We start from the raw sequence: 27445 nt of genomic DNA, 5'->3' as shown, positions 1-27445 counted from the left end.
GGAGTAAAGAATTGGAGAGAATCAAGCTTCTCTTTTCAAAGACATCACTATGATGGGAGAAGCAAACACTGGCCGGGCAGAGAGAGGAGATAAAGAGGGACAAAAACCACAGACTTCAAGGCTGCAGCGTCTGAAGTGAAGGAGACAGTGCAAACACTTCTTTTTCTATGGTTAGAAATCAGGTTAATGAGTAATTGGTAAAGCTCGGCCTGCTTTCCTTTTCTAGCCATGTTCTGGAGAGTTGGGGTACCGCTTCCTGCTGGGGCACGGAAGGAGCCACACTTCCACCTGAATGGGATGAGTGGCTCCATGAAGGAACTTCAAACTGCTTGGTTTAGAATTAGGAAGTAATTAATGACCCAGCATGTTGGTGCATGCCTTTGAGCCCAGCACTAGGGAGGCAGAAGCAGGCAGATCTCTGTGACTTCGAAGCCAGCCTGGTCTACAAAGTGAGTTCAAGACAGCCAGGGATGTTACACAGAGAAACCCTGTCTCAAAAAACAAACAAAAACAAAAAGCAACCCCAAACAAACAAAAAGAAGTAATTGATGGGGCTGGAGAGATCGCTCAGAGGTTAAGAGTACTGCCTGCTTCTCTAAAGGTCATGAGTTCAATTCCTACCAACCATATGATGGCTCACAATCATCTATAATGAGATCTGGCGCCCTCTTCTGGTGTGCAGGCATTACATACAGACAGAACATGTTACACATAGAACACTGTCTACATAATAAATAAATAAACCTTTAAAAAAAAAGAGCTGATAATATAGTTAGTGGCATAAATGGGACTGAAATATTGTTATGTTTCTATTTCTATTGTTTTATCCAATTAGCAAAGAACTTCCTTTGCCAACGCAGCTACTCCTTCCAACAGCTAAGGAGTAACACTTACCTGTAAAACTTGAATGATGGTTTTATAGAAAGAAGCACAAATGGCACAACTGTGTAACTTATTGTTAGTTGGGTTGCCACCCACGTTATGATGTCATAACATAACTTAAGTCGAGGGGGTTCAATGAAATAATGTCTAAAGTTACTTCTGACCTGAAATGAAATAAAGACACAAATATTGCTATTATCTTTAGATTGACATTATATATCAAACATACTGGCGACAGCAACTGCTTCTAGCCTGCAGAGTAACACTCTCACATTGCTCCTGAGTTTGAACTGCCACCAGGATGAGCAGGTTCCAACAGTAATGTGTGTATTGTTAGGGAAGGAGCAAGCAAACGGCAGACCGTGCAGAGGCCCCGGGGAGCGCTCTCCAGCTTTTTTTGTGGTTTGAAGTTGTTGAAAAAGTTTCCTAAGAGAGTTAGCACTGGACACTGAAGAGAGCTCTTTAAGCAGTGTGGGGTACATTAGAGACTGTGCCTGCCTTCAGGGATCTCTAGCTCTCCTCTCAGTGGGGAAAGAGGCGGCCATATTGGAGCTCAGGCTCCAAGTGTGTGGAAGACCAGAAGGACCTATGAACTCAGATCTGATCAGATAGTGTGCATGGAACCAGAGACCACACACCCCGCCTACTGATGGAAGCTGGGAAGGTCTGCCCAAAAAGGTCTGTCTGTTTGTTGTGTGGCTGGAGATTTGTGCACTCTAGGCAAGTGTACTCAGCTATGTTCCCAGCTTTTTACAAAAACAGTTCAGAATAGTTCAATGTTGCAGTTTTGAAATGTACAAACTTAATCAAACCAGATTTTCCATTTCTTCTATTTTATTTCCTCTTTTATGTCTGGCATGTCTTGACATCTCCACAGGTGAAGCATGGCCCTGATTACAAAGATACCATGTGGATTCCTCAGAGACACGGTAGTGGATGGTTAGGATTCTCAGTGGCTACAAACAAATCCTGGCACCTAGGGCTTCTTGCCCAGCGCTCTCTCATCCATCCCATCTAATACCAACAGGACCATTTCCGCCAGCACAGCTGTGCACCCGTTTAGAAATCCTAGCTGGCTGGGGATGTAGCTCAGTATTAGAGTGCTTACTGGGCATTGCAAGGCTGCAATACAGTCTTCAGCACTCCAAGAAAATAGGACAGAAGTCCTACTCTCCACGGCTCCCTGACGCACTGGACAGAACAGGACTGTGCTTTAGACTGGTGCTCAGGGCTCCTTGCCACTGCTTTCCTCCTTTCTGCCATTTTCCTATCCAGAACTACCCACTATTCACACACACAGGGATCCTCTGCTTTAACTGTATTCACCAGGTATTTCCCAATACACTATGGCTTGTGAACTTTTCTCATGTTATGCACATGCCTAAGATACGGTCTTTACCCAGCACACTCTGTCTTTCAGAGCACAGAGCCAAACTCTGTCCTGATGAGCTCATCTCTAACAAACCCAGCCAAGGGAGCTGTCATCTTTGAACTCTCATGACAGCTGCTATCTACGATGCCTATGGATCCTATCACCTATGGCCTGTGATGCACATGCAGGTGCACACAGAGCACACGCACACCCATGCCAATGCCCCTGGCACACTATAAACTACCAGAAGGCACAGCCCCATGTTACCATTCCTTGCTATTTCCCTCATATACTCCCAAGGCACATCAAAATTCCTATCTGCTGGCTTGTTAAAGGGAGCTATTTCACCCGCGAGGCTCTATAACAAGCTGGTTAAAACACGCTTGTTGAGACATTACTCCCCTCTGGTTGACTTTCAAATACTTACACCAACTTATCCTCCTTTTCTCTCCCACATTATAAAGCTATCTAAGTTGTTCCCCTAAACTGTCCCAGGTTCCCTCCAGCAAATACTCTTCAGAAAGGTCCCACATCCACAGCATCTCCCACAGGGAAACAGTCCACCCCCTTCTCTAGGAGGGGTCATACTGCACTCTCTGAACCAAGAGATGACTCCAGGGTTACATCCCCGCAGGAAACAGATAGTTTAGAAGACCAGACCTATGCATTCTAATCATCTTTGTTTTCTCTCTCATTCAGAAAACGTTGTAAAGACACATAACATGTTTTAAGCACTTCCCACATGCCAGGCGCATGGCTTCTCCTGGTACAGTTAGTGTGCAGCCTGGCATGAGGCCAAGCACAACCACACACCTAACTTCTATAAGGCAGACGCTACCAATTACAGCCAAAGACACAGAGAGATTCACTAGCTGAATTGTAGAACAAAACCGTTGGTACTTACAGCCCGAGCTGCTAACGTCATTAGCACTCCCGTTAGAAACGTCAGATAGTATCCTGGGTAGACCCCGTGCCAAATGGCAGAGAGAAAGAATGTCTGGATTGTTGGACTGAAGGTCGCTCGTTCGTAACACACCCTAAAAAACCATAGAAAACATGGAGAGCCAAGAGGAGTGAGTGGGTTGAGCTCATAGAGCTCTTCTCTGAGCCGACAGGGCTAGGGAAGACAGGAAAGCAAACAGCACTAGCTCAGTCATTAAGTGTCAGACTTACAAGCCTAAGTCTTGTTCCTGTATCACTTCTAGCTTAGGGGCGTCTATAAAACCTAGACTAGTCGCCCTAAGGCAGGGGATAGGATTTACTATGGGCTGCCTAAGACAGCTGGGAAGGCTGGCTGGGATGCAATGACAACAACCTAGGCTGTGAAAGTCAGCGGTGGGGGCGGGTATCACTGTGCTCCCTGACCTCAGGTGCTACTCTGCCAGAGATACCCATCACGTGTGTGTGTGCCATCATTACACCAACCTCACACATCCTGAGACACACCTGGATTCCAGCCCTTTGTGCCCTTGCTGTTCTTGCACTTTCAGAATCTGCACTCCAGGGAACCACTATAAGATTTTTGTTGCTGTTTTTCAGATTATTCTATTTTGCGTGTACAAATGTCTTGCCTGCATGCATGTAACACGCATGCATACTGGTGCCTGTCAGTGTTAGAAAAGGGCATCAGATGCTCTGGAACTGGAGTGGCGGATCAGTGTGAGCCATCTTGTGGGTGCTGAGAGCTGAACTCAGCATTTGCACAAGCAGCAGAAGTCCTTATGCTAATCCATCTCTGCAGCCTCCAGGTGTGCCTTTACAGAATTGTGAGCTCTGACTACGAAGTGGGTATGGAGTCTTTTGGTCCTACATGCGTATGTCCTGTGTCCAACATATAAAGAGCCATTGATTCAGTTCCAGAAGTCCAGGGAAAGCCCAGGGGCTGGCTGGCTTGTTGCATACTCCGGGACACGGGGGTGGGAGCTTACAGAGGACACAGACTAGCCCAGACATCATCAGAGCCTGAACCAGGTTGAGGTACCCAGCATAGGGATGCTTGTGACTCAACTCCAAGAAGCTCTGCTTTCACAAATAGCGCCTTGCTTTGGTGGAAGCTAATGGCATACTCTGGGTAAAGCCAAGACCATATGTCATTCAACACGCTGACAATTAATGGAGACTGTGAAGGTGGCAAGCTCAACCTCATGCCCTCAGTGCCAAGGCACGCCCAAGGGTGACTCTCGAAGGAACATACCTTTTGAGCCAAAGAGCTGTCTGGATATTCCAGTTATCGAGAAACATCTTAAAACTTGTTGACATCTGAAAAGCAAAGGAACCTTTTCCTTAGGCCAACACAACAATGAAGCTTTAAGTCTGTATAATAATGCTCAAGTATGCTAAGAAAGTGAAGCTAAAAATTACTTGGTAATTATGGCACGGCACTGGCTCCTTCCTCAACCCCGCTCTTCTAATACAGGAACACCAGCTACGAACGTTTCTATCTCTCCAGGAACATGGGGGGTGGGGTGGGCAGGAGGGCATCAACACCTACAGAGGAGTCCTCACAGAGCCCAGGACATTCACCCTGGGTGGTGTAGCCACCTCACCCTCTTCTCCCCAGCATTCTGCCTCCTGCTGGGTGAAGGATGACCTCAGTCACAGGCCCCCCCAGCACTGCTTCTCAGACCCCCTTGGCTGCTCTGGATCTTGAAGAGCCCCTAATTCCATACTGCCTCCAAAGAGCAATGGGCTGGGAACCGCTCAGAGCATGGCTGCTTGCTGGGGGAGCCTCTGTGGCCAAGCTAACCTTGTTAAATGCAGCATCTGCTGGGGGTATATACCTATCTCTTGTCTGTTGTCATCCAGTGTAATTGTCTTCTCTCCTCTTACTCAGTTATGGTGATGATGGGATCAAACTAAGGGGCCCATACATGCTAATAAGCACATGGTCCCTCAGTGCGGCCAGCTATGTCTCTGGCTCCTCTCTAGCATTGTAGAATTCAAAGTCTATTCATCTTGTCGAGATCTTTGATGTCTTGCCTAGTTTTCCTTCCTACCCGCCTACCTATCAAAACCCTAATCTCTGATTGTCATGCTGTCTACCATCCCCACTGGTAGCATCCAACGATGACCGTGACTTGTAGATCTCTCATGTATACCTGGTTCTCAGCTGAAACTGGCCCTCTGTCTACCCAATGGTAACTGTCCCCATCTTGAAAGCAGTTATTACAATGTAATACTGGGGGGCAGGGGGTACATCAAAAAGAAGTAAGCGTCAGCACTTTCCTATGGGTCACCAAATACTTCAGGGTTCTCTCAGAGGAGGTGACCTGGACCCCGTCTACAGACACTGCCCACGCTCGCACCTCGAGAAGGAGCTCACAACTCTCTAATCCTCATTCCTCCACCTCATGCTCCTCGGCACCCCTGATTCCCTCCAGCTTAGGAAGGACATTCTCCAGGCCTACGGCGGCCACCTCTCCTCTATCCTGTATCTCTCTCCCACGTGCACAGGGACCTCGTATAGCAAGTCTCTCCTTCACCATGTCACACTCTCCATCTTCAAACTCTCTTCTAGTTAGTAAGTTTAATCCTTCTGTTTAGTGTGTGTGTGTGTGTGTGTGTGTGCGCGCGCGCATGTGCATATGGGTATATATACAGATGCCCAACGGGGGCCTGAGGGGAGCTTCATACCCCCTGAAGTTACAGGTGGCTGTGAACTGCTTGACACTGGCGCTAGGAACTAAACTAAGGTCCTCTGGTGCAGGAGATTTGACCCCGTTGTGAAGCCCAAGACTGTGGGCGGAAAAAACCTGTTTCTAGTTGTGGGGTGGCTCAGCCCTAGCACACACACCTTTAATCTAAAAGCTTTCTGTAAACAGGAGTAAATGAAGTTAACCCTGGTCAGGAGATGGAGCAAGTTACCAGCTACAGGGAGTGAAGAGAAAGGAGGGGCTTTGAGCTGAAGGGTATTTAGGGCAGTGTGGAGCAGAAAAAGAGGCTTTTGGCTTTGGAGCGGTTGGCTTTTAGCTCTGGCTTTTCCCTTCTGGGATGTCTGTAGAGTAGGAAGGTCAGCTGGGTGCTTTCTCTGCCTCTCTGAGATAACAGGGTTTCACCCAACATCTGGCTCCCGAGTCTTTATTGGTAAAATCGAATGATTGGGATTTTTATTTGTTTTGCAAACAACAGTTCCTCTACCAGAGCAGTGGGTGCTCCTAACCACTGAGCTATCTCTCCAGCCCCCTTCATCTTTCCATTTTAAGAGAAAATGAAACAAAAGTGTCCTCGGGCCCCTCTCTGACTACAGGCCTCCACAGCTACAGCCTCTCAGACCTGTGTCACCTACTGTTTGTGCTCCCCCTCCCTGCAGAATTGTTAATGAAGTCCTAAGCAGTGGAGGTACTCCTGAACCCTCATCTCAGCTGACATCTGGGAGCATCGACCAGTGGTCACTATGTCTACTGCTTTTCTTTTCTCACTCCACTTATTCTCAGGAAGGCAGTGCCTCAGGAGGATAACACATGGTTCATGAGGTGGGGGAAAAAAAAACCCTACTCTTTTTACGTATAAGTATAAAAACGTATAACAAACTAAGTTTCTCCATGGGGGTTGGAAAACCCCTCAGAGAGGCGCTGCAGGGACAAAAGTCCTAAATACCGACACATTCATCACCTTACTTAAGCAACTGTTAATTTCCCATCACCTTCTCGGTTTTTACTTATTTAATTTTACTTTATGAGGGTTTTGCCTGCACCTGTGTGCCACGTGCATGCAGTGCCTCTAGAAGCCAGAAGAGGGCACCAGATCCCAGGAACTGGAGTCAGAAACCGTTTTGAGTGGCCCTGTCGGTGCTGGGGGCTTCTGAGGCTGGGCGTGGTGTGGCTTCTGCTTCTCCTGCCTCACCTCCAGCACACCCGAGAACTGCTTGCCCTTCCTCGGGGCCTGGTCACCTCCCACTTCGGTTTCCCCTCCTTATGTGGCTTACGCTGAGATGGACTCCACATTTACAGACACTGTATGCCGGCACCTTCCAGGTCAGAACCTGCTTTCCAGCACTTTCTAAAGCCTCCTGAGGACCGCAAGTCGCCACCCTCATTCACTGCATCCTTGAGGGGCGAGGGGTTCAGCACCAGTAAATGCGGGGTGCAAGTCAGGGTTTTATGCCATGGCCCGCCTCCTATCATTTGCCTTCTCTCCAGCCCTCCGCTATGAGCCCTGAAGGTGGGTGATGGAGCATCCTGCTTAACGCCAAGCACTCAACTGGTTCTTAGCACCTCGTTCAGCCAGGAATCCAGCTGAGCTTTGATTCTTTGTATAAAAATAAACATCAACCCACATGTGTGTCGTCACCCTCCCTCCCCCCAGACTCACGTGTGTGAATATTGGGTTCCAGATTGGTGGTGCTGTTAGGGAGGTTTAGGAGCTGTGTCTTGTTGGAGGAAGTGTGTCACTGGAGGCAGGGCAAACAGTTTAAAGACTCACACTCCCTGCTTTGTGCTCTCAGTGCCCTATTCCCACCACTATGTCCTCACTCAGTCAGTATGATGGGTCCTAACCTCTGTAAGTCCAAATAAACTCTCCATTCTAGAAACAAGACAAGACCAGTCTGGATGCTACTGTGGTCAACACTGGTTAGCAGCACCCTTAGGACAGCACACTATGCCACACCCTACGAAAGCAAACCGTGGCATTTAACTCGTCACCTAACTAATGTCTTAACCATTTACTAACCTCTATTTGCTGAATTCTCAAATTGGAAATTAAGTCCCAACGGGCCACTCCATTCTTGTCATATCCTCTGAAACCAAAGCCTGCAGCATTGTTAATGGCATCAGCTGTCACAAAGGAAAGTATTAAGAAATGTTATTATATAATGTATATTTTATATATACACACACACACACACACACACACACATATTCATGTGTGGTTTGTTTTGTTTTTTTAGGATTGATTTTATTTTTATGTGTCTGGGTGTTTTGCATGCATACATGTTGTGTGTACCAGGTACATGTCTGGTGCCCTTAGAGGCCAGAAGAGAGTGTTAGATCCTCCAGAAGGGAAGTTGCAGATGTTTGTGAACCACCATGTTGGTGCTGGGACCTGAACCTGAGTCCTCTGCTAGAGCAACAATAACTGCTGGGCCTTCTCCAGCTCCTCAGTCGACTATTTCGACTAACACACAGGAGGTGTATTCATGTTTTACTCTTAAGCAATAGAAGTACACTTTTCATTAGAGACTGAGACTTTGGCCGTGAGCCTTCCAGGCAAGCCCTTTTCTCCTGAGCTATATCCACAGTTCATGGTTTATTCATTTATTCATTATTTATTTTTTGGTTTTGTTTTCCAAGACAGGGTTTCTCTGTGTAGCCTTGGCTGTCCATGATTCACTTTGTAGACCAGGCTGGCCTACACTAATAGAGATCCGCCTGCCTCTGCCTCCCGAGTGCTGGGATTAAAGGCATGTGCCACCACAGCCTGCCTGGAAAGTGTTTCTAATTCATACCATTTGTGTCAGGACCAAACTAGCTGAAACACATCACGGACATGGGTCCTACCCTTAAATGTCTCGTCCCCTATTACTTATTTGATTGAACAAAAATTACAATGTGTGGGTGGATGGTAACAAAGTGAGATTTGCCCTTCTATCAGATTTAAGAAGGGCCAAATGATTATGAGTCTCTATGGTGAGTCCATCAGTATAGTAATGAGCAGGTTTAATAGGATTAAAGAAAATCTGCTAACAACACAGAAGGGCCCCACTCCCACCACACAAGGCTGCCAACTGCCCTCAGTCAAATCCAAATGGAAGCAGAAACCTGTATCCCTGCAGCTAGTGGCTTAACAGATCCAATGATTCAAATTTAATGTTTATTATATTTATGCGTGTGTGCATGACACACGTGCATGCATATATATAGGTGCATGTATATGTATAGGAGCACAGGCGCTCACATGGCACAGTGCATGCATGGAGGTCAAAGGTCCCTTCCAGGAGTTGGTTCTCCTCTTCCACTATATGTGTCCCTGGGGTTGAACACAGGCTGTCAGGCAGGTAACAAGTTCCTTTACCCAATGAGCTATCTCGCTGATATCAATACCAACTATTAAAATACCAAGTTGGTTTAAAGCCAGCATTTAAACAGGTATACAAGGAGCTTACAAAATCTCATTTAGTATTAATGTTTAAGTTTGACTAGAATAAAAAATAATATTAGTACTAGTTTACACGCACACAAAACCAGGCGTGATAGCACAAGCATCTCATGGTTAGTACCCCAGAGACTGAGGGAGGACTTGGAAATTGAGGTCAACCTGGGATGCACAGGGAGACCCTGTCTCAAAACAAATTCTCACAAGGCAACATTATCTTTTAAGTACCATTATATTACCAGGCTAAAGCCACTTTTACTGACGCATTTCTGTGTGAAAGACTGAAAATGTGGACTCTAGTTCCAAACCACACTTCACATTTTTTAAAAAAATGCACTCTTTGTAGTGTTCAAATGTCCACCGAATATCACACAATCTTTAGAATAGAGTGTTATGATGTAGTGAATGGGGCAAAAGACACACAAAAAAGAGGCTCCAAGCCACGTCAGTCCACCCCCACGGTGTGGGCAGGAGAACTACAAGCTTGTTGCTAAATTCAAGAAGATTCATGTGGCGATAACATGCAGATGAAGTTCACGATGGGCCACGGTCACCTCCTATCAGCCTACCTGAAGCTCCCGAGGCCATGCAGCAGTGCAGGGAAGGGCCTGAGAAAGGCTTGTCTCCTTCCCAGGCTCTTTCCTGTTCAGTCACAGGCCAGGCACTTCCACACCTCATCAGCCTTTAAAGGTGCGACTAAACACTCTTTTCTCTAACACTTGTTCCACCTGGTGGGTGTCACAGACCCTTCCTGAACTGATGTGATTTTGTACATGTGCCGGTGAAGCTCGGGCCATAATAAACCATATTTAATGGTGTTGTAATGACAGGTGTAATGAAACCATCCTAAATTATAAGTACTCTGAAGACAGGAGCTATGCCATATATGTTAGCATTCATTCAAGCCAGCATGGAATCTAGCACGCAACAGGCATTAGATAAGTGCCCGTTATCACCTCAACTATGCATTGATTTTTATCTTATGATAAAATGGGCCTTGAGCATGAACTTTGGAGGGTTATTTCTTCTTATTGTTCCACTTGGTCTTGACTACATATATCCTCAAGAGGGCACTGTTGAGCTGCACGCAGTGGTATGCTTGTCAGCTACTGGCGAGGCTGAGGCAGGTGGACTGCTTGACCTGGGCGGTTTGAGGCCAGCAGGTGCAATAAGGCAGACACACACACACACACACACACACACACACACACACACACACACACACACACACACACACACACACACACACACACACACACCACCATGCACGACATATACACACACACACACACACACACCCCACCCAGAACACTGTTTGATAGCCACAAGATAGACTTCAGTGTGGAAATAAGTCTACACGCTACTCACCTAAGGTCCATGCGAAATAGTACTTCGGTCTGGCGGCCAGAAGAGACACATACAGATAGGTGGCTTTGGCCGGCCATGATGCAGTGGCTTGGAAATGCTCATCAATGTTGTACTCCACAGGTAGCATGTTGGAGATGGTCAAGTGAAACAATAAGGAGAGTCCACAGACGAGGAGCTTCTCCGTAACTGCTGCCTGGAAGGGAAGAGTCACAGGCCTCACAGGACTGTGTGCACTCGTCACACACTGTCACCAGGCATATCCTAACTGCAGTAACAAACCCTAGCACTTGTGACCAAACACCAAGTGCTGCCTTGTCCTGAACACTTCAGATCCTCACAGTCCTGCACAGGAATACTTTCAACCTCACTCACCAAGGTAGGGTCTCTCAGTCAAGCCTGGAACTCACTGATATGACTAGTCTTGCTGGCCAGCTTGCTCTGGGGACCCCACCCCACCCCCACCTTGTGTCTGCCTTCCAGGGATGGAACCCTCGCAGGCTGTGACACTACCACTGCATGGGTTCTTGGGATCCAAATTACAGTCCTCACACATGTACACGTGCTTTAGCCACTAAGCATCTCACCAACCCCATGAGCAAGAGTTTGGCTAGAACTAATTAGGAAGAGAACACAGCCAGGAAAGGCGAATCCAGTGTTTCCAATGGGCTGGATCAGGAGGGCACAGAAGTCCATGAGGGGGTCTGTCATATAAGACCTACCATTTGGCTGGGTGGTGGTGGTGCACACCTTTAATCCTAGCACTTGGGAGGCAGAGGCAGGTGGGTCTCTGTGAGTTCAAGGCCAGCCTGGTCTACAAAGCAAGTCCAGGACAGCCAAGACTGCACAGAGAAACAAAACAAACAAACAAAAAGAAAAGGAAAGAAAAAAAAAGAAAGAAAGAAAGAAAGAAAAGAAAAGACACACCATTTGATAGCATATTCTCACTAAGGAATTGTTACTGTCTTTTAAAAAAATACATTTATTTATTTTATGTGTATGAATGTTTCACCTATATGTCTGCATGTGCACTATCTGTGTTCATAAATGTCAGAAGGGGGCATCAGATTCCTTGAAACTGGAGTTACAATTATTGTAAGCCACCATGTTGGTGCTGGGCATCGAACCCAGGTCCTCTGTAAGAGCAGCAAGTGCTCTAAACCACAGAGCCATCTGTCCAGCTCCTTACTCAGTTGTCTAAGTAACTTATATTTGTTCTTTCATCATGACTTTGCCTCTCGTTGACAGCTCTACTAGGCAGAGTATGAAGAATTGTTTGTCCTGAAAGATTCTTACAAAGAAATAGAGGCAAGCCAGGCGGTAGTACAGACATTTAATTTTGCCTACTTGGGGAAGGCAAGACAAAAAAAATCGCAAGTTCAAGGCCAGGCTTCGGTGTGAGGTCACTGTCAGCTTCATGAGTCAGTAAGAAGCTCAACAACGACAAGAGGCTGGGCGAGGGGTGGGGCAGTTCGGTTCGGTCGCTCCCCGAGGACCTCAGTTTGGTTCTCAGAAGCCACCACAGCTCACAACAGCCTGTAACGTCAGCTCCAGGGGACCATGTACCTTCTTCTGACCCCCATGGGTACCCTACATATGGCACACACTCCGACACGTAAATATTTTTAAAACAACAAAAGCAAAAAATGGAATGGAGGCTAGAGATGCCACTCGGTGGTAGAATTATTTGCCTTAATACATTAGTACTAGGCCCTGGCAAGGCTCTGGGTTCAATACCTAACAACAGACACAATACACACACACACACACACACAAACATATGTGAGCAAGTGCACACACATACAAGAAGGGAGGGAGGAAAGGAGAAAGGGAGGGAGGCAGGGAGGGAGGAAATAAAGAAATCAGTGGAGAAAGTAAAACAAGTGCAAATATTGGAGTTTTTTGGACGGCCAGGCAGATGTGCCTTGCGGTAAGCAGAGCTGCTGGTGAGCCGCTTGCCCTGACTTACGTTTGGAGATGGATCTGCTCTTTCATGCTGCTGCTCTTCCTTTCCACTCTCACCTGACGGTGCCAGGTGGGATGGCCTGCCTTCAATGAAAGCAATGTAGTCTTTGTAAGAGCAGAGCGGGCCTGCCAGGATTCCCATGAAGTTGCAGGTATAACTCACATACTCCAGGAGGCTTGGCATGCGCCTGCAATGAGAAGATACACTTGTGAGGGGTGCCAGAAGTTTTCAGGGCAACCCACAGAAATGGCAAACGTAATTTCCACACACACACCCCTCTCTCTTTTTATTTTTAGGTACATTTGGTGTTTGGCCCACATGTATGTCTGTGTGAGGGTGTCAGATCTCTGTAACTAGAGTTACAGACAGTTTGTGAGCTGTCATGTGGGGGCTGGGAATTGAACCTTGGGTCCTCTGGAAGAGCAGCCAGTGCTCTTAACTGCTGAGCCGTCTCTCCAGCTCCCAGCAGAGTCATTCTCAACAGCATTTTTGGATAGGTGTGCTGCTTAGTTTTAACTTTCAACTTGACACAGCCTACATTCACCTGGGAACAGAGTCTTCATGAAGAATTCTATAGAGCAGGTTGGCCTGTGAGGGATCTTCTTGACCTTTAGTTTATGTAGGAAGACCCAGCCCATTGTGGGGAGCACTGTCCCCGAGGAGGGGGGTCCTGAAGGGCACCACCCAGAAGGAAGCTAGCTGAGAGAGAGCATCTGCATTATTTCTTCCTCTCTTTACTGTGGGATGATATGACAGCTGCTTTGAGCTCCTGCTACTGTGACTTCTCGGCTATGGCATCTGTGTCCTGGTTGGCTTTTCTTTTGTCTATGTGACACAAGCTAGAGTTATCTGAGAGGAGGAAACCATGGTTGAGAACACTCTTTCATAAAATTGATCTGTAGGCAATCCAGTGGACATTTCTTAGTTAGGGATTGAAATGGGAGGACCCAGCCCATTGTGGTCAGTGCTACCATTGGGCACTGGGGTATACATAAGCAGGCTGAGCAAGCCCTGAGGAACAAGTCGGCAAGCAGCACCCCTCCATGGCCTCTGCATCAGCGCCTGCCTCCAGGTTCTGGACTTGTGTTCCTGTCTGGGTTTCCTCAGTGATGAAGTGTGACCTCAAAGTTGTAAGCCGACACAAGTTGGTCATGGTGTTTTATCACAGTAACAGAAGCTCTAACTGAGACAAACAACAATCTGGAATTGTGGGACCAAAGCACCCCCTCTTTCCCCTAACTGCTTTTGGTTGAGATATAGCAACGGAATGAAACTAGAACAGTAGGGGTTTCATCAAGATCATTACAAGCAACTGCAGAGGGTTTTCACTTAGGTTTCTCCTAATGAGAGGAATATGACCGCCGTGATGTGACATAAGGCGTCATCTCTCACTTCTCACGTGCCTGCTCACTCAGCAGATCCGTGCTGTACGCCAATCATGTGGACAGCAAAGTCTAGGGTCTGCAGACAGGGCAGTCAGCAGATGGATTCCTGCAGGCACGGAACGTATAGGCCAGTTGTAAAAAGCAGACTATATGTAAAATATGTGCACATTTATAACAATATATGTAATCTTCAGAGATGCTGCGGAGAAAGGGGTCTCCTGTTACATTAATTCAGAGAAGCCTCTTTGGTGAAGCACATCTGCGCAGAGATTAACCAGACATTTGAGGAATCTAGGCAGCAGGAGTGATGAGGGCACAGTACACTCAGTGACAGCAGGGTTGACAACAGGATACGGAGGTCACAGACAGGAGAAAAGATGCAGAGGTAAGATCACAACAGGGCCTGCCTTCCAAGCCACAGAAGAAACTGTGAGCTCATTCTCAACTAGATGAAAAGCTAGTCAGGTTTTAAAGGCTATGTTTCAAAGGTTCCACTCTGGCCCAGCATGTGGACACGGTGGAGGCACAAAGCCCAGCAGGGGACTGTAGCAGATGACAACACCTTGGAGGCACTGGGAGCAGCATGTCGTGTGGCTTCTGACAGTGCACCTGTGGGGTCAGTTGATGGATTAGTGGTGGGAGCCAAGAGGAACCGGAAACAAGAATGTCTCAAAACAGTTCTGATTCCTTTGCCTCAAGGCCTGTCCGAGTGGCTCACAGTGTGGACTGCTTAGGGGGCATCTAGTTCATCTACTGGAGGTGAAGAGTCTACACCTGAGCACAGTCAGCAGGGCCTGGCAGGCTGGGGGCTCTTCCCCCTCTGTACACCATGAGCGGTCTCCTTGGGAAAAGATTCTGTGGGCAAAGACTGGAAGCAAGCACCCCTATATACCACAGATTGCTGTTAGAAGGGACCAATAGATCAATACAGCACTCCCCATCCCCATCTGTCTTTTTCCAGTATTTCTCTCTTTCCCTTCCTCCACTTTTATTTATTTATTTGTATTGGTGTGAGGGTGTCAGATACTCTGGAATTGCAGTTACAGACACTTGTGAGCTGCCATGTGAGTGCTGGGAATTGAACCCGTGTCCTCTGGAGGAGCAGACAATGCTCTTAACAGCTGAGCCATGTCCCCAGCCCCATTTGTGGGTTTTTAAAAATAATGTGGTTTTAGAAAACATTTACTTATTTACTTGTCTGTTTGCTTGTTTGTTGTGTACATGTGTGTGCCTGCAACGAATTAATGTATACCACAAGCCAGAGGAGACCAGAAGAGAGTGTCAGCTCCTCTGAACTGTAGAACTGGAGTTCTAGGCAATTGTGAACCACCATGCAGTTCCGGGGAACTCAACCTGGGTCCTCTGCAAGAGCAGTAAGTGCTCTTAACTCCTAAGCCATCTCTCCAGCCCCCTTTTTGTTTTTTGGTTTTTTTGTTTGTTTGTTTGTTTTTTATCAATCTTGCTCCATAGCCCATTGTCTCACTCTGTGGTTCAGGTTGGCCTGGAACTCCTAACAGTTGACGTCAGCCTCCTAGGAGTTGGGATCACAGGGATAAATCACCATGCCTGACCTTCTTTTTCCCTTTTTAATTTTCAAGCCAGGGCTTCATTATGTAGCCAAGCTCGCCTGGTACTAACATACTTTGCCAGCCTCTGTCTCATTTCTTGTTTTTGTATTATGACAGGGACCTAAGTTGCCTGGGCTGACCTCCAGCTCACCTGTGTAGCTGGGAATGACTCTGCCCTTGACCTTGGGATCCTTATGCTTCCAGCGCCAAGGTGCTAGGATCATCGGAGGGCACCAAAATGCCCATGAGACAAGGTTCTTCTCAGTCACAAGATTTACTGAAGAAAGTTTTGGCTCAACTGTCAAATAAAGCGTGTGAACCACTAGAGTAAGTCATTATAATACTTGAGTCCACATCCTCACTCATCTCTTGAAAGACTTGCTGACTGCTCTATCCCCTGACATCAGCTGTGTGTTGCCTCAGGTCAGCCAGGCATTCTTAGCCTCACCTCACCAACTGTCAGGATTTCTTTGTGCAGAGATATATCTGCCCTTTGGGCTCCGACAATCAGAAATGTCTCCTGGGGCGATAGTCACTGGCTGCTTAGGCGATGGGAACATAATGATAAGCAGACGAAGGACCGTACCCTTGGGGTAGGGAGAGGGCTGAGGAGAACAACCAGGACAGCGGCTAGGAAGAGAGCAGGGCAGAGGGCTAGGAGGGAGGCTGTTAGATGGAGAACCAATATAAAGAGGGAGTGGCTGGGTGTGGTGGCACACACCTGTCATCCTAGTCCTTGGGGCAGTGGCAGGGGTGGGCTGGGGAGAGTGGGGGAGGGAGGGGGGATGGGTGTGGGTGTGGGGTGGGGTGAGGTGGGGGGCGTGCCAGTTTGAAGTCAAGAAGGTTTGAAGTCGACCTGACTTACAAAAAAGAAATCTTGTTTTTTCATCCAAGAACAAGATAAAGAGTGGGTAAACTGAGGCAAGAGCTCTGGAGTCCTTTCAGAGGAGGATACTGTGGTCAGAACTTAGAAACTCATGTTGCACAGGAAAGTATTGGAGATTTTTATCAGGGCAGAGAAATAAAACAAAAGCAATCCAAAGCCTATTCAAAGGATCTCTGGGATGGGGGCAAGGCTCAGTAGTAACTGTACTTGCTGTGTAAAGAAAGAGAATCTAAGTTCAAACCCACAGCAGCCACACACAGAGCCAGGCGCAGCCATACATGCGTATGACGTCCATGTGCAATGAGAAAGAAGACAGGCAGCTCAGGGCAAGATCCCAAAAGCAAACGTTCCAAACATGTTCTTGGGTCTCTGGTCAGGAATGGCGGAAGGAAACCCTAGCTTCTCACCTCAGAAGCCAGCAGCCTGCCTGGGGCTGTACACAACCGTAGGGAGTAGCACGCCAGGACCCCTGCAGTCAGCATTGGAACTGGAGCTCTCAACTTCCATAGTGAAATGGGTTACATCAGCTCCCCAACTTTAGCCCACCTCCCAAATGATTTTAAGGTTACCTCTTTAGAGGGGGCAATGACACGGCAGCAGTAAAGGACCATAAAGGGAAAACTAGTTCCTTCTGGTCATAAGGATAAAATTTCTGGCCTGGGAAGAGACTCAACATTCCAAGCTATCAAAACCATAAAAGTTAACCAGCTGGGCTCATCCATTGCCTTCACAAGGGACCATGCTAGGAAGGTAGGCTCACCTTAAGCCACACTAAAGGGACAGGCAGAATGATTGTCCCTTTTATTAGACACTATACTTTCCTTCCTAGAATTCCTGTCCCTAAGCCACTCTTAGGTTTAGCTGGGTCTATGTAGCTTTCTGAGAAAAGTTCAGCTTTTCTTTCCCCCCTCCCCCCTCCCCCCTCTCTCAGAGGCTGGCCAGAACTTAAGTATACTTTTTTCTTTTCTTTTCTTTTTTCTTTTTGCTACTGATTCTTTTTCTGGAACTCCCCTCCCAACCATGCCCACTTAACACTGACATTCTGCTCTGGTTTCCACATGTGCGTGTGCACAACACACACACACACACACACACACACACACACACACACACACACGCACAGAGGATCACTGGTCCCAACCTAGAAAGTCTGCTATAGAGGGCAGGAGAAAACCAAGTGCATTCTGGAAATCAGCCTCCTAGACCTAGGAGAGGACCAGGATGACCAGATCACCAGACTGGGGATGACTGAAAGGTCCCTGGACTTGCTAGTGGAATGGACTTGCAGTAAGAAAATTTAGTCTGCGCCCCCCACAACACCGATAGTACATGACGCTACTATCAAGCAATTGGCAGTGGAGGAGAAACACATGGCAGGGGACAGACAGGAGCTACATTTTGAACAGAACTATTGCTGTCCCAGGGAGGGCACTGAAGTATAGTGGGGACAAGAGGCTGGAGGTACATGAGGAGGCTGAGTAGGAACGTGCAGTTGGTGGCCTTAAGCCATTAGACCACATGGAAGCAACTGAGGAGAGCTAAGAAGTTCAGGCCTAAGTTCTGGGGTACAGGGCAGACAAACAGGAGAGGGACAGAGGGTTGAGTGAGGAGGCAGAAAAGAAGAAAAGCAAGAATGTGGCTGTCCAGGAATCCAGTGAGGAGTGGTGAGCTGGACCAGTGATGCCACTGCAGTTGATCACCATGCCAACAAGGCTGCAGGCTAAGGGCAACCAAGAAAGAAGCATAAGACCATGGAGGGCAGAGGAGCAAAGAGGATGCAGACATGGGAAGTAGAGCTATGGCAGAGAAGTGATGGGGGGGTGGTGGCTAGAAGGGCATGTGTGACAATACTACCCTCTTCCTGAGAAGCTGATGATGGCCCTACCAAGAGGAGGAAAAAGATGAGAAGCCAGCAGCCCTATACTGAATTATGGGCAGTTAAAACTCAGAAGTAGAAAAGGGAGCAGTGTGTTACAGCTTCAGGGAGCTTGGAGGGGTTTTATGGGTATAGAATGACAACCAGCGAGGAGCGCAGCGTGCAGCTGCCCTTGGAAGTGACTCCCAGCAGGCAGCCTGTGCAGCTTTTGTCAGTATTTTATTTGCCCTGCTATCATGTGTGACACCCTGGTCCATAGTTCACCTGGGCTGCTCTGGGGGTCAGGATGAGGTCAACCCGGTCAAGCTACACACGGTAACCCATGTGTTGTATGCACGGGAAAGGGGAAGATGTCTTAAGGAACAACTTTCTGTTACTGAAGAAAAGAAGAAAGAAATTTAGCTTTCCGTCATGAGTATGGGATAGAGAGTTCTGGAATTCTGGAGAAAGGAGAATATACAATCTTTTCAGAGACAGAACTAAGGAAATGTAGTTGCTTTGTTGTCAACATGAAGGACCATGATTTTTTTAAAAAAAGGATTTAATTTTATTTTCCATGTATGAGTGTTTTACCCACATGCATGTGTATGTATCATGTATGTACCTGGTGCCCAAATAAGTCAGAAGACGGTGTCATATCCCCTGGAACGGGAGTTACAGCTGGGGTCAAGCTACTATGTGGGTGCTGGGGACCAACCTTGTCCTTAGCAAGAACAGCAACTGCTAAGCCATTGCTCTAGCCCCAAAGACCACAATTTTAAAAGCAGAGTAAGAAATTAAAAATGATAATAACCAAGAGTTAGTGCCTTTCTGCTTGGCTTCTTGCTACTGTTCAGCAGGTGGTGAGTTAGGGTTAACCGGGGCTGTGGCCATTTGCCAGGTGGCTGCCCGAGCAGGAAAGGAGACTCAGAGCAATGTCTATAAATGTCAGTGCCTGGGTAGTGCAAGGCCAGGGAAGAGTGAAGAACCAATCAGACTGTGTGTTTGAATAGGTATGGCCCCACAGACTCATGTGTGTTTGAGTCTAACAGTGTACTACAGTGGCACTATTAGGAGGTGTGGCCATGTTGGATAAAGTGTGTCACTGTGGAGTCCGGCTTTGCGGTCCCCTATGCTTAAGCTATGCCCACTGTGGTACACAGTCTCCTTCTGCTGCCTGTGGGTCAAGATGTGGAACTCTTGGCTCCTCCAGCACCACGTCTACCTCTATGCTGCCGTGCTTCCCGCCATGACGATAATGGACTAAGCCTCTGAAACTGTAAGCCAGCCTCAATGAAATGTTTTCCTTCATAAGTATTGCCTTGGTCATGGTGTCTCTTCACAGCAATGAAACCCTGCCTCAGACAGACTGCTTGTTAGACAGTATATTTAATGGCCATCCGCTACTCTATGAAGACCGGCCATGGAGAAGACAGGGGACCCCGGAGAAGTCATGCAGAAGTGTTGTGGGGGTCAGAAAGGTGAACAGTGGTACACTCTGGCCACCACTGTGGACACCGTCTCATTCTTCTGGCAGCCATGGGATTGGAAACAATCACTCCAAAGAAATTGTTTTCTTTAAGGGTCAGAGGAGTATTTCATCTTTAATTGTGTTAGACTGAAATAGACTTAGGCAGGAAACGAAGCCTCCCTTAGGCAACTCTCCGGAAGCAGAACAAAGGAAGACGATGACCGAATGAATGCCTCAAATCATACTCAATAACATCTGGGCTGCACCTTTGCGCTGTGTTAACACACCGGCCCGCTCACTGCTATCAAGTCACTGGCCGTGAGTGGCAGCTACTGTTATTATCAGCGATCTCTACAATTGCAGACAAGCCACCTTGGAGAGACCCACAGAGGAAAAACTTGATGGACCTCTTGTGTTTCACAGGGGGCGCACAGTGCAGTGGCACAGGCATGGACTTGGGGGGCGGGCGGGGCTGGAGAGAGTGCCAGCCAGAACATAGCACAGCTTGCTGGCTGCAGCTGTGCAGAGGGGAGAAGGTTGGTTTCCATGAGCCACTGAAATGGCACAGACCATGGCAGAGCTAAAGACACGTACCTCACAGCCAATCCCCTTTGTGATGGAGTCAGCTCTTCATCCTTTCGAAACATCCCTGAGAATCAGAAAGAGGCACTTTTGTGAGTTATGCTTTCTCTCAAGAATGGCACTTGTCTCATTTGAAATTCCTGTTATACTCCATGTGATCCAACCCACCTTGCCCTCTCTGTGTTAAATATTACACATGGGAAAATGAAAGTTACTAGTCTGAAGGAAATTATCATCCAATTAGAAAAACTGCCCAAATTAATACATTTTAACTCACAAATGTGTTATCCTTAACACAAAGCACTATGTCTTTTCAAAAAGAGACATTAAAACTCCTTACAGGGGCCAGGTGTGGTGGCACACACCTTTAATCCCAGCACTCAGGAGGCAGAGGCAGGTCAGGTGGATCTCTGTGAGTTCAAGGCCAGCCTTGAACAGCCTACAAAGCAAGTCTAGGACAGATAGGGCTGTTATACAGAGAAGCCCAGTCTTCAAAAACCAAAAACAAAACACAAAAACTCCTTAAGGATTTTAATGACAAACTTCAATGCCGTGGACTGGCTGCTCAGCACAGTGACGGTGCTCTGGCTCTCACACAATGCCAGCGGTTATAAACAGAAGCGTACACATCATCTTTACCAATCTAGCTTGTCCCTTGTCTGGATCAGGAAGCTATCGATACAGCTAAGCATCAGCTTACTAGATCCACATTAAAAAAAAAAAGTAAATAAACACTAGATCCAATTTAAAGACCAAAGAGAGACTAAATTAAGCAGACACTACACTTAGAAGCATCTGTAGGAAATAAAACCAAATGGTAACACTGCCCAAAGGCATATTTCAAACCATTAGAAAACACTGAGAGAAACAGACAGAGACAAAACCTAGGAAAAACAAACTATGAAAGAAATACAGACAACCAATGAGCATATAAGTTGTTAGCGTCATGATTAATTATGAAAACATAATTAGTTAAGAAATGTCAGGGAAGCCAAAGCAGAATGATGTCAAGTTCAAAGTCAGCCTGGACTACAGTAAAAAAAAAAAAAAAACACTAAAAATGTTAAAAGGACAAGCGGCCATTTTTACATAGAAGTACACAGAACTTTTAGAAGCTTTTATTTACACAGCACGGTCTCAATTATGTAACATACACATATTTGAATGGATGACACAGACAACCATTGGAGAGTCACAATGTCCTTAAGACACTCTGAGAACTGGTTCGCTCTAGAAAAACAGCAGAAGCGACATAGACTCCCTCTGTGGGCTTCAGTCTAGTGGGGAAAAGGCATATGAAGGACACGTTATGCTTCTGGTAGAACACAGACTGGAAACATTTCTCTCCTCGCAGCCTAGACCGTTCCCCCTCCCCCAGCCTAAGAGAAAAAAAATCAATAATTCAATAGTTAGGGAACGGAAAATAACTGTGCATTTATTTTGAGGAAAACCTAGGGGCTGGATTAGGGGTTGGAGGCCCTTGAGGGGAGCCAGGTTTAAGTCCCAGCACCCTCTTGGTGGCTCACTATGTGTATATCTCCAGCCCCAGGGGTTCTGGTGCCCTCACTTGGTCACCACAGTCACAGTACACACGAGACACAGACACAAACAGGCAGAACACTCACACATACAAATAAAAATAAATCTATCTTGACAAATGAGAAAAAGAAAACCAGGCCTATGAGAAAGATGGAGGTCAAAATGACTAGGGAGATGCTCTGACTCTTGGCGGAACTTTGCCCGAGCTCAGATTCTTTACCTTTTCCTTAGAGTTATTTTATGTTTTCAAATTTCCTTCCAGGAGCATGCATCTACTTTTGGAAATCATGCAGAGAAAACAAAACAGCCTCCCAGAAACCACACTGAAAAGGAGAGTACAAGAGGGACCTCAAAGGAAATGCCACTCTCAACAGCTCTATGTCCCCACACTAGACAGACCGACCCTTTCCAAATGATCTGGGGCTACCTAAAGACATGAGGCCCAGTGTTCTTTAGAAAACCGTTCCCCTCCCTCCCTCCTTTCCTTCCTTTTACCAGTAAAAGGGCAGGTTTGCAGTCATTTGTGACTTTTTCTTTTTTTAAGATTTGTTTATTTATTATACAATGTTCTGCCTGCATGTACACCTGCAGGCCAGAAAAGGGCATCAGATCTCATTACAGACGGTTGTGAGTCACCATGGGGTTGCTGGGAATTGAACTCAGGACCTCTGGAAATACAGACCGTGCTCTTAACTGCTGAGCCATCTCTCCAGCCCTACATACAAACGTTTTAGGGTGTTTTATTCAGGATTTCTTTGTGTGTGGGAATGCTCAATCATGCTTGACAGGCCAGAGGTCAATGTCTAGCATCCTCTCCCACTGTTTCTCCATAGAATTTTTTTTTTTTTTTTAATTTCTAAGTCAGCCTACATATAGCCCATTATTTTGGCTAGACTGGCTATCTAGCAAGGCCCAAGGAGCCTCCACCACTGCTGGAGTTACAGGTTTATGCTCCCATGCCAAGCTTGTAGTGGATGCTGGGGATCTGAACTCGCGCCTCCATGTGTTTACTCGCTGAGCTAGCTCCCCAGCCCTTGTGCAGCATTTCTGAGTATTTGGTGTAGTGTGGGGCTTCTGGGCCAGTGTACCCTGCTAAGTTGACCTAGAAGGCTATTATCATTTTAAACTGCAAACCAACCAAGGAAAACCAACATATAACTTAAGGGAAAGCATATTTATAGAATAATTTTGTCTACAAGCCAGGTTCCCTCCTTAGTTCAAAATTTGGGTACTCGGAATGACCAAAAAAAAAAAAAAAAAAAAAAACCAAAAAAACAAAAAACAAAAAACCAAACAAACAAAAAACAAAAACAAAAAACAACCAAACCAAAAAACCTAAGATAGCATTTTTTTAAACTAGAAGAGTAGCGCTAAGATAAATTAATACAGTTCAGTCTAAGACAGGAAACAGACTTATCATATTCCCTTATCAGGTACAAGCACCCAACTAGGCTGATATATTCCTAAGTGAAGTGAAATCAAAGAAGCTGCAGCAAAAAAACCCCACCCCATGCCACCCCAGGGGGCATGCCAGATAGCATGACCAAACACACTGGCAGGCTGTGCCATCTTTCAGTTCAGAGACCTCAGCAATCTCTTGCACACAACTTAAAACCGTAACAGCAGGGAAGGTGGCTCAATACCGTAAGGGGAGCAAGATGTCTCAAGTTTTCCAAGATAAAACATCTGCTTCCCACAGCTGCCAGTAAGGACACCACCACTGGACTGGCAGCTAAGAACGAGCCACAGGAGAGGTCCAGGTCCACTGCCCAGAGTCCCCATGGTCTGCTGCCACTAACCTTGGCAGGGCCTGCCTGCAAGCATGATCCATTGCTTGGCAGGCACACAGTCCCTGCACCAAAACAAGTGTTCTGTAGGCTGCAACTGTTTGTGCCAACATGGTTTCTTCTCAACGCCTGCTTCCCCACCAGGAATTTGCAGCTGTGACACCTGGTAGGCACTGGTATGTGCTTGACCAGCCCCTGGCAAGCACACGGGCTCCCCAGCTCTGATGAACTTCCTGGAAGATGACGTATCACAGGTGTTCCCGTACTCGCTGCTGGGGATCAGGGCTGTCTCTGGCTCCACTGGGAGGAGACTCTGAAAAGCTTGCTCCTGGCTTCTGACTCTCACTCACTACAAGTATGTCTGTGGTTCACTGTTTAGAATCTTCACTGGAATAAAGCTTAGCCAGGAACACACTGCATGCGGAGACCAAGCTAGTGACGGGCTTAGAGTGCTCAAGGCAGACAAGGCTGTCCTCTCTTCTATGAGTCGGGACACTACCTCCACCCCACCCCCAGCCCTGGAGCATAAGGTGGAGGGTAGCTGCTCTCAGGGAGGATGGAAAGTGTCAATTTGCAGGAAGAGTCTTCACATGCAAAGCTAAAGGGCCCGAACTCTGCAAACACGGCAAGGCTAATTAGCACCTGCTCTCTAAAGTCTATTTCAAAGACCAGACTACAAAACCCTGTTCGATATATGTATATTGCCAGAAGGTGCTTGAATGACATTCCTGACCCATGATGTTCCTATATTCACCTCCCAGATCCCGAGGTGGGACCAGTCGTGTGACATGTGAATCTCAGCACCTAAAGACAAATGGTCTCATCTACAACATTCACAGCATATGCGTCGTGACTACAGAACCAGGGTCTGAGAACCTCTGCCCACATCACTGTTCATAACGCAAGAACTACAAGGCATAGCCATCTGCAACGCACAAAGAAACCATCCAGTGTGGGTCTGACTACAAGCATGGAGATGAGAGGAGATGTGGAGTGTGGGTCTCCTCAGGCCACCCTACACCTCACCCTCCTGCCTCTAGGAGCACAGGCTCCACTTCCTGGAGGGCAGAAAGGAAAGCTTTGGCTGAACACATAGGGATTAAACATGGACCAGTAAGTATAAGGAAAAAATTTTTTCCTACTGTCCATGTCCCCTTAAAATGAAGCAGGCAACTTTGCTTGTTGGCAGCAAAAAGGAAGAGGAGGACAACTCCTCCTTGTCCTGGAGAGCTGCCAAGGCTGTGCCCCACCCATATGTTGGGCCTGGGCTGGGAGTGGGCACAGGACTCCAGGGTGCACATATGCAGGGACAGACAGACAACTCTTTGAGCAGATTTGTTCCTTCTACCTCTGAGGAACCCAAGCCAACACTCCAAGGAGTCTTGACTGCTGGCATTTCCTATACTCACTTATTAAACATATAAAATAGGTAGATATTTACACTAAATGTCTATGAACACACATGTGTATATATGGGTGTGAACACAAAAGGGGTAGGGCAGGAGAAGTATATAGATTGCAATATAAATTTAAGACAAATAAAACAGGAATAAAACATGACTTAGACCAAAGATCTGTTATATGGGTCCTATGACTATTTTGCTTTTTAATCACTGAACTGAATTAAAAATCAAGAATAAACACAGGGCTGAGGGTGAAACACATTTTGATAACCTTAAACAAAGCTACCTGTTTCTCCCTTCCTTCCCTTTTACTATAGAGAGGACTTAGGGTACCATCTCAAGGCAAAAGTGCTCTGAACACGGCTCTTTCCGGTGAGGAACAATTAACTTCCAGATTCTTACCGTCGTGAATTTCGTAAGCCAAACTAGTGATCTTCTGCGTAATGATCATCATTGGGCTGTGACGAGACAAAAGTAGATATTTTAAATGGAGAATTTTGTAACAACACGTACGACACAGGAAAAAGGCTCTACTCTGATTACATGACAATAAAATCCTGAAGTTTCTACTATATCAAAAACTTGCAGGGGATTTTTAAGAAGCTAACAACTCAGGGTCTTTCTGTCTTCAGGAAGTATGAGAGAGAATAAATCAAGGCTTTCTTTCTCTGTGGTTTTAAAAAGCAAATAAAAAGAGGACGCTGTGCCTAGAAACAGCCTTCTGTGAGCCAGCCTCCTTCAACTCATGCATCCTGAGATGTGGTCAGAAGTGTAGGGACATCAGATATGGCTAGCTTGTGACTAAGTGCCTCCTCCAACGTTCCCCCAGGCCACTGGCCCAAGGCTGAACATCAAAGAGAATAGAAGATGCCTGAGAAAGGGGGATAAAGAGAAAATTAAAGGAGTTCGGGTGAGAAGTGTAGGGGGTGTGAAGCCAAACAGCAAGAGAGAAACAAGAGAAAAGCAAAGGGCAGATTACAGAAAGCAGGGCACGCCAATGCCAGGCACCCAGAACAGAGAAGCCTGGCATCCATTAAAGAAAAGAGAAATTTTCATGTGTATTATAAGAAACGGGAGCATTTCTCCTGCATCTTGTAAGAATTCTAACTGAATGGCTAACTTGGAAGAGAGACAAATTATCAAATAAGAACACTGCACCACATTATGCCTCACCCTCACAGCATTGGCTTTCAGCTGGCCGCTCAACTTTCTGAAACGTCAATAAAATCAGAAGTTAAGTCTGCTACCAGGCAGAGCATGTGCTCTGCATGTTGGGAGAGCTAGGGATATCACTGCACCATCCTCTCAAAGGCTCCCAAAGAGGGCCACATGGAATCACCCTCATTGGGTGGCCAGGGCCAGTTGGTCCTGAGGGGTAGAGGCGCAGGCTCCATCTGGCAAGATTCCAATACTAATTTTCCATCAGCCACATTGCTCAGAGCAGGGGCACTGCATGACAGTGTGCACACAGCAGCACAAGGGCTTGCTTGCCTCAGCTCACTCTGGAATCAGATTCACAGCTGTGCCCTTGAGAACTCACGCTCCAAGGGGCAAGGTCAGATAAGGGCTGTTCTCCAATTCCCTGTACTTAAGAGGAAAGGATTTCTCTTGGCTCCCTTAAAAGCCAGTTCTTACAGTTACCTAGGAAATCATTGCTCAGCTCGTCTAATCCCCCCTGGTTGCTCTGCACACAGGCCGCCTGTCGTTTCTGCCATGCAAGGCATCCTTCATGTCCTTGAGGATTATACAAATGCTCGGAGATTTCCGTCTCCTCTGGGGAAAGACTCATTGTTCTCACCCTGCCTGAGTCTATTCATAATGAATTACAAAATCCCATTCAGTTCTAAACTTTGAATCCCATGCACATGTGATTAAAACAAACTGATAAAATAATGGCTGAATTTTTGTGACACCCACACACTGGCTTATTCAGCCGTGGCTACCATATGTAATACGTCCAAGAGATGCAGCATTGAGCGCATGTCTTCACAATACCTATTGCGCATGTGCACTCTTCATGTAACTTCTATTCATGAAGTGCAAAGGATGCTGAACCTCACAGGGCCACACCCTGGTCAGGGAGGCTGAACAGTGCTTAGGTGCACAGCTAATGCCCAACAAAGACAGGAAGAAGGTGGGGAGCAGATCCCAGGACTGGATTCTACCCATCCTCACCCCATCTGAGCTGTTCTTCCTGGAGTCACTCTGCAAAGACAGCAACACTGGTGACGATCCACCCCGTGTTGCCTTTCATTTTCAGTGGTGGCAGTCCACTGCCTCTGGATCAGCCTG

General features: G+C 46.8%; 1 protein-coding gene across 2 annotated transcripts in view; it reads right to left on the bottom strand.

Annotated features, from left to right (window-relative positions):
• Positions 1 to 27445, bottom strand: part of Mboat2 (membrane bound O-acyltransferase domain containing 2) — a 125806-nt gene that overhangs the window by 2080 nt on the left and 96281 nt on the right. For both annotated transcript variants that reach the window (XM_051144107.1, XM_051144098.1), the window contains 8 exons: positions 25556 to 25611; positions 20437 to 20491; positions 12681 to 12864; positions 10715 to 10907; positions 7925 to 8028; positions 4449 to 4513; positions 3159 to 3291; positions 895 to 1046 (listed from right to left, as the gene is read on the bottom strand). In XM_051144107.1, the coding sequence (XP_051000064.1) occupies positions 895 to 1046; positions 3159 to 3291; positions 4449 to 4513; positions 7925 to 8028; positions 10715 to 10907; positions 12681 to 12864; positions 20437 to 20491; positions 25556 to 25611 (942 nt within the window). The remainder of the gene's footprint in view (positions 1 to 894; positions 1047 to 3158; positions 3292 to 4448; positions 4514 to 7924; positions 8029 to 10714; positions 10908 to 12680; positions 12865 to 20436; positions 20492 to 25555; positions 25612 to 27445) is intronic.

Source organism: Acomys russatus, chromosome 1 (genome assembly GCF_903995435.1).
Source record: "Acomys russatus chromosome 1, mAcoRus1.1, whole genome shotgun sequence".
In the NCBI taxonomy this organism is placed as follows: domain Eukaryota; kingdom Metazoa; phylum Chordata; class Mammalia; order Rodentia; family Muridae; genus Acomys; species Acomys russatus.
This window is presented reverse-complemented; position numbering and strand designations above follow the sequence as displayed.